The 10248-nt window shown below is 37.3% G+C and overlaps 1 protein-coding gene across 1 annotated transcript; it reads right to left on the bottom strand.

Annotated features, from left to right (window-relative positions):
• Positions 1 to 604: 604 nt before the first annotated feature.
• Positions 605 to 5187, bottom strand: LOC126670777 (U-box domain-containing protein 52). The gene is made up of 9 exons (XM_050364599.2): positions 4903 to 5187; positions 4728 to 4834; positions 4526 to 4647; positions 3121 to 3350; positions 2672 to 3051; positions 2499 to 2600; positions 1990 to 2418; positions 1145 to 1903; positions 605 to 1064 (listed from the first exon to the last, which is right to left on the bottom strand). The coding sequence occupies exons 1-9, from the start codon at positions 5117 to 5119 to the stop codon at positions 1014 to 1016; spliced, it is 2397 nt and encodes a 798-aa protein (XP_050220556.1). The 5' UTR covers positions 5120 to 5187; the 3' UTR covers positions 605 to 1013.
• Positions 5188 to 10248: the final 5061 nt, after the last annotated feature.

Genomic DNA, 10248 nt, shown 5'->3' with positions numbered 1-10248 from the left:
TGAAACTTTTTTAAGTTTAAAGATTTAGTGAATTTTTTCAATATGAAAAAAAGTATGAAATGATCCTTCAATATAATTGTTTTATATATTTTAATCCTTATGATAATAAAATTATTTAATTTTTTTTTATTTCTGGGTGCAATTGAAAACCAAAAATGCGAAATAGGGTAAAATTAAAAAAATTGCAACGTCAGGATGGAATTGAAAATTAAAAGAAAGGTCAGGATTTTTTCAACCTATTAGCCAAAAATGAAAACATATCCACTTAGACCGCTAATATCCATATCATTCTCTTGGTTATTTTCACAAACATCTTGTGTGCACACCATTTTTATAGACAATTAATTTGATCCACGCCATGTGTTAACAATCAAAACCTTTGTATTTCTTTTGAATATGTGCACCTCAATTGTTTTCATATTTAATTGTTTTTTAGCACTTTCAACAATAATTCTTTCAGATTTCGTCATCTCAAAAAATAGTGTACAACTTTTGACACGAGTAGAAATCACAATTTTCCTTTAAAAGTTGGACTTGATTTATCGAGTTTTATAGTAATAATAAATGTTGCATATAATCACGAACATATATAAAGAGAAGAGAATGGAACCACAAAAATGATTATTATACTTTGGTCTACAATTTCTCTTCAAAAAATTGGGTGTGGAATACCCCTACATTACACAAGGCTTGTATGCATGAATTATACCTTATAAATTTAGATTTCTTGCAAGCGTTTCGCGATCTGGTACCGAAACAGATAGCAGAACCTGTCTGTATGCTCCTCTTATCTGCCAGATTATCTGCGCGTCCTGTGCGGTTGCTACTACCTATTACTTTTAAATAAGTGCAAGAATATGTTTTTGTTAATTTACAAATTTGACTTCATCTACACACTTTATGTTCTTCAGTCTTGGTGGAGACAAGATGAGAGTGGCAAGTCCAAAAAGAGACAACAATTTAACTCTTCAACTCCCATTTAAAACAAGAAAGTTTTTGTATAAATTGTTATTCTAGGACGTTGACGATCTTCTTGAGCTAACGTCGGATATATTGGAATCAGTCTGCCAAGAAAACAGCACTCATTAGTTTGGTTGAACATACTTTCTGATAACATATATCGAAGGACATTACGTCAACTTACTAGTTGTACAGAAACTTGGCTAGGAGTGGGCGAGTGGCTAGGAGTTGGATGGGGAATTGCGCCATGCATGCTTTCTTCAGCAAGTGACCTCAATCTGTTAAGTTCTGGCAAAATTACAGTCCCGAGATCCGGTCTGTCTTTCCGCCTTAGCTCTGAGCACTCGAGTGCAAGCCTTGCAAAGCACTTGGCTTCTTCAACTGGCCAGTCATGGATGGCTGGATCCAGCATCTGCTCAAATGTACCTTTTTCCAGGGAGCGATCAACATGGTGAGTTAATCCCATTGGCGGTTTTGCTGTTAACATCTGTAGGAACATTATGCCAAGTGAATATATGTCTGACTTGATACCCAACATTCCTGTTTGCTGATACTCTGGATCTATATAGCAGAATGTTCCTGCTGTCGACGTCATCCTATACTGCGTCACAGTGTCTGCAACGGATGGTGGGACTAGCCTTGCCAGCCCAACATCACTAATCTTGCTCACGAAGTTGCGATCTAGCAAGATGTTGGCTGGCTTTAGATCACGGTGCACCAGTGGCTCTGGTTTCGTTTGGTGCAGGAACAGCAAACCTGTCCCTATTTCTGCTGCAATTCGAAACCTTAGCTGCCAGGAGAGAATTGGAGTACTTCCCCGTCGGAACAAATTATCTTCTAAGCTTCCATTCGCCATGTACTCGTATACTAAGCAACCATATTCTGGACAAGCTCCCAGGAGAAGAACCATATTAGGATGTCTTATGCAACTTAGCACCTCGACCTGCAAGATAAATTAATCACAATCATCTCACCATATCAGGTTAATCAAAATATCTGTCTTAAGTTATGTTAAGTTAGATAGCAAACCTCTTGCTGAAATTGTGACCTTCCTTGAGCTGCATCTGGACGTAAGACCTTAATTGCGACTGATGTATGGTCTAAATAGCACTTATATACGGGTCCATAACCCCCTTCACCAATCTTGCGAGATTCTGCAAAGAACTCTGTTGCAGATTCAATCTCCTCTATGCTGTACTTTCTGTATCTGATATCTGAGTGTGCCAGAGCATCAAGTGCTTTTTTCTTCTCTTCTGATTCTCTGAGTGCTTTCATTTCTGCATTCACTCTTTTCTGTGCTTCGAGTTCTGCAATTCTCTGAGATGCCTCAGCAGCCTCCATGGCTGCTCTGGACTTGGCCTTCTCCTTTTCTGCAATTGCCAAAGCAGTTTCCTCAGCTGATCGCGCGTCTTCTAATCTCCGTTCTTCTTCCATTTTCCAGAGCTGGAGCTCTCTTGTCTGCAGGAGTGCTTGTCATTGTCTCATAAATTATATGTGCTCTCAAGGCTAAACGGTATGATATTTCTAATAAATTATACCTTTTGTTTTGCAGAAAGAGCTTCTTTGCAGGCTGTACTATACATTTCCATGGTTTGCTTGAGCTCAAGCTTTAGCCTTCTCATTTCAGATTCCACATCATCCTGAATTGTTGAGATGAGCAATTGTAATAAGCTAGAAAAAAATGTTAAAAGCTTAAAGTGTAATATGTTACCATTGACTGGGAAGCAGTGGAGAGCCTGTCGCTGTCGTAAGACATTGAGGAGAATTCAGGTGGAGAGTCAAAGTTGAGGTCAATGGATCTCCTTCCATATTGCATTGTATCAAAGCTCTGGGCGCTGTCTAGCCTGTCCATTTCGGAGATGTTGGAGAGGCGTTGATTACGAGTACCCATTTCTAAGACATCATAAAAGCCTGGAAACATGCGGTCAATGCTGGGTCTGCCTGAACTGACAAAGGATATGTCTGAATCTGGGACAGAGAGGTCCCCGTAGGATTTCGCGTTCATCCCTCTTCTAGAGAAGGGTGACCTGAACGAGTCTGAGAAGTCTTCGTTTGATCTACGCGGCTGCTCCAGTGGTGGCCTTTCCATAACTGAGTCGTATGATCAATCAAAATCAGAATCAAATATATTTATTATTAGCAGCAGAAATGGTTGATTACCTCTTCTGTTAAGTTTCGGAGTAGAACAAAGTGGAGGGGGAACAAAGGGTGGGTCGAGCGTTCTGATACCGGAGGATTGATTAACAAGTTGGCAGTGGGACTGGGAGAGACATGGGGCAGGACGAGAGGCTGATCTGGTGGATTGAATCTTCCCTTTGGAGATGACATACACAGTACAAAAATCAGGGGCTCCCTTCATGATGCTGCCAGGCACATCTGAGGCTTTGAATCTTCAAAGCAGAGAGTTTAGCAAAATTCGAACGAAATGAATCAGAAAGAATCTATTTATATATATATATATATATATATATATATATATATATATATATATATATATATATATATATATATATTATAATCTTGAACTCCAAATGAGTTTGCACACAATTTCGCCAAGTGTTTTCCTATATTTCATCCAAGTGTACAACTATATTCAAATTTATTTTAATTTTTATTCATATAATTTAATTAACTTTTTCTTAAACACACAATAAATTTATAGTTATAAAATTCAAAGAGTTTAATATAAGTTATGGAATTTGAAAAGTTTTGTTTTATTATTTACTTTTATTAATTATGACATAAAATATATTTTAAAAAAGTAATTTTAAATTTAATAAATGAAGGTTTAAATACATTGCATTTAAAAAAATTAATTATGAAATTAAAATTCAAATAGTCTAATTTATTTCTAATATTTAGTATATTGTATATTTGAATATTTCGTTTAATATATTTTATTAATGTTTAAAAGTTATAAATTTAAAGAGTTTTTGCATACATCATTAATGTTATAAATTATAAAATCAATTATTATTTCAAATTAATTATAAATTTTTAAAGTCATGTAATACAAAATCTTAAAAGTCTTTTATATTTTTAATATTTGTAAGTTATGAAATATTAAAAGACTATTCTTCTAATATATAAATGAGAAACATCAACAAGATTTAATATATATAATTTCTTATCTTATATACATATATGCACTTAGACACTAAAAGTAAGGTATGTATTTTTTATCTTTTCAAATGACAAAATATATTTATATTTCACAAAAAATAAAATTACTTAAAGTTGATTTCTGTTCAATTGATATGTTTTTATTGTAAAAAAAAAAATACATGCAAACTATTAATCTATAGTTAGAACTCATGTTCGAATGATATTATTTTTCTTCATTTGTTTGATGGTGATATGCATGAATCATATTATATGTATGTTCTTAATTTTACAACTTTATATGATCATGCTATTATGAAAGAAAATCATTTAACATTCTTACTTTTTAATTTTTTCATGTATTAAATAAGATAATATAAAAAAATTGTTTGTTTTAGATTTTATTATCAAACCCGCGCGGGCATCGGCCTAGTGAGGTAAAAAGACCAAAAAAGAAAAATACCTGAGAAATCCTGTTTTATTGGAGGCACCCACAACTAAAATCTCAACTGCAGTATGAGTACAATATTCAACCAACGCTTTAGCAATGTCTGTGTCCTCAAGCACCACATCCTTGGACTGAATCTGAAGCATAGAAGATGACGGCTATTGAACATAGAATACATATAAAAGAGAATGGAATTGAAGATAGAAGAGATACATACATCTTTACGAGTACAGAAGCAGCGAAAAGGCAGGAACAACTCCTTGGTGAGGGAATCAGGATCTCTGCAAACCAAGGTGCTCTCTCCGTTGCTATCACCCGCGCCCCCTGGCGAAGAATATGGTCAGCAAAAAGAGGAATGTACATGCATAAAAACAGAGACATTGCCAACATACTGGGTGTAACAAGGGGATTATAAGCTGAAGACATAATAGAGGGGGAGGACTTGAGTTTGACATGGATGAGAACCACAGTCTGTCCTCTGTGAAGAATATGATCAATGGCCCATTTTAATGCATTTTGGCTGCCTTTATCTTTATCTATCGCCACCGCCACCACTCCGTTTCCGCCCGAACCGTCCCGTCTCTCTATTTGGCTTCTTGCCATCCACATTCTTCCTCTCTCCCCAACAGGACTAGAGAGAGAAAAGAAAAGAAAAGAGAAGTCAAGATTTGTTTTTCAAATTCTCTTCAGTTTCCCAACAAAATACAGAAAAATATGCATTTCCTATTTTTAGCAAACTCCTAATTTCTCATCCGCAAATTACTCTCTCTTCCCAAATCACAGACCATCCTTCATTTCAGGTGCTTTGACCTCAAATCTTTTTGTCCTGCTCATTACACAATCATCTTTGCTCTATCTTCCCACTTTTTTTTGGACAAAACTTGCCAACCCCGCCACCTTATAATATTACAAATACAATTACTCCCTTGACAGATCTTAGTAGAATAATGCTCGATTTATGCAAATCATGTAGGTAGCTCAAATTTTGGAGATATTAATTTAATAATATTAATATAATTAAATATTATGTATTAATATAATTATATTATATTATATTAATTAAATATAATATATAGTTATTTGAGAAAAAAACATCCTTTACATTTATAGCAATTTAAGTACAACTTCTAAAACCTGACCACTAAAAAATTTAATTTTTTTATTTTTAATAAATTTAAAAATCATACTTAAACTGCCACAAACGTGAAAGGTGAATGATATTTTTAACAAATATATGCTTACATTTTTCATATTAAAAAACATATAAACATTAACAGTTATATCAAATTCTTTAAACTTCATAGTTATAAAGCTTTTAGAATTCAAATGAGTTTATATTTAGATTAAATACATTTAAAGTGTGTTTTAAAGGTATATTTTATGTCAACACAAAATAATATAATGGAAGTCTTTATATTTCATAACCTATATTAAATTAAGTCTTTATATTTCATAATTTATGTTAAACTCTTTAACTTTCATAATCTTTATTAAATTCTTTAAATTTCATATACAATAAAAAAAATTATAATTTAAGAATTTAAACTTTAATTAATTAAATTTAAAATATTTAATTATATCATACTTTATAAAGATAATATAACAAAACTATTAAAATTTTATAATCTATAAATATAAATAAATATTTTTTATTTCTTACCTATAAAACTTTTTAAAAAAATTACAAACTAAGAAAAAAATTGAGTGTGAGACAATCCAATCCAATATGTTATAAATATTCACTGATTCTTGAAGTATGATTTTCTTATGAAGGTGAACGTAATAGTTGAAACTACAAAACCAAATGATTGTGTTTTGTTTCGCAATTCTCTTCATAACTGCTCTAAAATGAACTTTCAAAATGTGAAGAAAAGGGCTAATAATCACCCACAGACCCTGACTTTAGGGGTATCTTACGATAAACCCCCTGATAAAAAAAAACGATCAGTAAACCCCCTATTCTTTGTGACGACTGCACGTAAACCCCCTGAGCCCATTTCTCGCCGATATTTTGGCAAAATGATGACGTGGCACGATATATTCATTGACGGCTCTGCAAGTCACTCTGCATGCATGTCAGACATGTGTAAGAATGTGTAAGGCTGTGTAAGGTTGTGTCGGTTGACCTTTTTCAAAAAAAAAAATAAAAAAAAAATCATTTTTACCGCTCGGTTAAAAATCACTTTCTCTCTCTAACATTTTTAACTTTTCCCTCTTCTTCTCCCTTAGTTTATTTGATTTTATTTCTGTCCCAAAAAACGTCCTTTCTGTTCTTTTCGTGTACCTACTTCGTTTCTTCTTCGCCTTGATCGTTTCTTCGTCGCCTTCTTAGTTTCCTGTTAGGGTTTGGTTTCTTGATCGTCTTCTTGGGTTTTCTTCGTTTCTTAGCAACTGGGTATGTAACATTTTATAATTTCTTGAAAATGGAATTTTTTTTGAATTTTTGAAAATGGGTTTGTGTTTATGTTATTTGGTTCGTGTAATGTATAACTTTAACAGGCTTGTGGTTGGCAGGTGTAAAGGGAAAAAATGGGGAAAAGAAAACGAGAGCGAAGGGAGCGGGAAAGGCAAAGTGAAAGAGACAAGAGATGGGAAAGGGGGTCAAATAGTCGAGATAACCCTTTACATCTCCATGATACTGATAGTGAAAGCAGTCAAGAAGTAGTCGAAGGTACGAAACTTTTGTAAATGTTGACCTCATAACCTCTAGGACCACTTATGTTGAACTGGTGTGCTGAAAATGAAGTATGATTTTTGTGGGTCCATTTGTGATAATATTTCTTTATATGCTTGCTTTTGGTGAAAATTTGGATTTTGTGTTGGCTTTGTGAATACTTTATTGTGGTGTGTTGGCTTTATGAATAGTTTATTGTTGGTCTGTTCCTGTTTAAAATTAAATATTGTTGTTGTGTTGGTTGTTTAGGATATAGAGAATTTATTGTCGTTGTTATGTTGGTGGGTGTATCCAATTGTGCGGTTTGTTGGTTTGCTTTAGAAATGAATGCATTGGTTATTTTCTCTTTTTGCAGTTTCACCAGGAGGGGGTAAATTATTCCAGATTAATTTACATCACCATGGGGATCTTGGTGACTTGGCCTATTATGGTGGGGAAGTTCAAAGTAGGATATACCATATTGGTGAGATTGAAATGTCCGACCTTGACAAATGGTGTAGGAGGCTATACGGCGGAAAAGCCATTGTTGATTACCATTGGTGTCCGAAGGGAATCGAATACCGGGATGGGATAAAGGCGATAAACCATGAACAAGATTTCAGGGAAATGGCTGTGACAGGATTGAAGGCAGGGTCTGTTGAGGTATACGTAAGGGAGTATTCTGTCAAGGACATTAAAGAGTTACATGAAAAGATTAAGCTTGACTTGGAGCCTCCTCCTCTTCCCCCTAGTACTGTTGTTATCGAGGAGCTTGTGGACCCGGAGGCTGGGCCAGGGGAAGAGGTGAATATACCAGTTCAAGTTCAGGGGCCACCTGTGATTTTACCAGAAATTGAGGGGGTTTTGTTGATCGAGTGGCACGGCAACAATGTGCAGGCACCAGTTATAGATGCATTGGAGCCGGAGGATGCAGTAGCGGGGCTGGAAGAGGGTGTGCAGGCTGCAGTTGTAGATGCTTGGGAGCCTGACCCGTTTGTTGATGTGGTGCAGGAGGGGCTGGATGAGGTTCAGGAGGGGCTGGATGAGGCGCAGGAGGGGGTGGCAGAGGGTTTAAATTTAAATGAACATGAAGAAGTGGTTGGGACAGAGAAAGAGTCTGAGGGGGCAGAGGTTACTGAAGAGGGGGAGGTGCCAGAAGGGGGGCCAGATTGTCCCCCTTCAACTCTAGAGAGGATGGCACAGGGTCTATTTGATCATATGGCTGAGGAGCTAGAGGGCATGGAGGGGCTGTTTGATGACGATGACCAAAATGAGGTTCAAGCAGAGGAGCAATCCGGTCAAAGGGGGAAGAATGAGGGTGAGAAGCCAACTCTTGACGACGTCGAGCTAAATGTCGATGATTACATCGTCGACCCAGACTACGACATATGGGACGACGATGACGATTTGATAACGGAGCTTAGATCGACGGGCCAATATTTTGAAGAGGGACCAGATGCCCAACATGAGGATGATGTAGATGTTGGATCTTCACAGAGATCTGGTGGGAGACCAAGGGGAGAGAGTCAGGCAGAATTTCGCCCGGGGGGCGTTGAAAGAACTATACATCCAGAAGTTGACGAGCAGGAGGAGGAGGTAGACTCAGACTACATTGCTTCAGATGATAACAACACGGCTTCCGAGTCTGACGGTGACGGTCGGGTGAAGTTCAGGATGTTCAACGAGGAGAAAGAGATGGAAAATCCAACCTTCAAGAATGGATTGCAATTTGTGAACAGAGAGCGATTCAAGAAAGCATGTAGGCAGTGGGGCATCAAACACAGGTATCAACTGCATTTTCCTGTCAACGAGAAGACCCGTGTTAGGGCTAAGTGCTTTGAAAAGAGTGACAATGTACCTAAGTGTCGGTTTGAAATATTTGCATCCAAGCAAAACATGTCAGATCCGGATGATGAAACATTCCTAGTGAAGACCCTGAACTTGGTACACACTTGCCCGAAGAGAAGATCGAATTTCCACATGACCAGTGCCTATCTGGCTGAGAGTTTCTTGGAGGAGTTTAGGGCCAATCCGGATTATAACCCTGAGCAGTTTGTTGCTAAGATTGCACGGGAGCTGAAGCAGAAGATCAGTGTGCAGACGGCACGAAGAGCACGACTCAGGGCTGTAAGAAAATTGGAGGGGGATGAGGATGGGCAGTATGCTAAGTTGTATGACTACCGAAGGGAGGTCCTTCGAACCAATCCGGGGAGCACAGTGGATTTTAAAGAGCCTCGAGGAAAGTTTGCGGGTATGTACATGTGCTTGGCTGGAATGAAGAATGCCTTCCGGAATGGGCTGAGGCAGATCGTTTGTCTGGACGGTTGCTGGTTGAAGGGGAAGTATGGGGGTCAGTTGCTATCTGCAACTGGGATTGACCCCAATGATTGCATGTATCCTCTGGCTATGGCATGGGTGAAGGTTGAGAATACTGAAAACTGGACGTGGTTTTTGGAGCTATTGAAGGCTGATTTGCATCTGGGCAACAGGACAACCTTCATGTCAGACAAACAGAAGGTAATTGCTTTCCATAACAGAACATTGATTATATAAGCTGGTAATTGCTTTCCATAGTTGTGCATTTTTATCAGTAAGGTCCATAGTTGATCATTTAGTAAACGTTAGGGTCCACAGTTGATCATCTGTTAAACGTTAGGGTCCACAGTTGATCATTTGTTAATGTCTTTAACTTGTGCTTCTACAGGGCCTCATACATGCACTGGACGCGCTTTTTCCACATTCAGAGCACAGGTATTGCTGGAGGCATCTGTGGGCAAATTTCAGAACCACCTTCCACTTGCAACATTTAAAGTCGCTTATATGGAACATTGGGATTGCAACCTACACATCCAAATTGAATGCTGCCATGAAAGTTTTGGAGATTACTCATACGGCGGGCTACAACTGGATTGAGGAGAGATCTAGGGAGCATTGGTCCAGGGCACATTTCAGGCCGCAAGTCAAGTGTGACATATTGCTGAACAATTTAGCGGAGGCCTTCAATAAATATGTACTGACTTCGAGGACGAGACCTATCTTGACGATGTTTGAAATGATTAGGACTCAGCTGATGAAGCGGATCCAT

This window comes from Mercurialis annua, linkage group LG2, assembly GCF_937616625.2.
Source record: "Mercurialis annua linkage group LG2, ddMerAnnu1.2, whole genome shotgun sequence".
Classification (NCBI taxonomy): Eukaryota; Viridiplantae; Streptophyta; class Magnoliopsida; order Malpighiales; family Euphorbiaceae; genus Mercurialis; species Mercurialis annua.
Note: the sequence above shows the minus strand (reverse complement) of the source record. Positions and strands in the feature narration are given on the sequence as shown.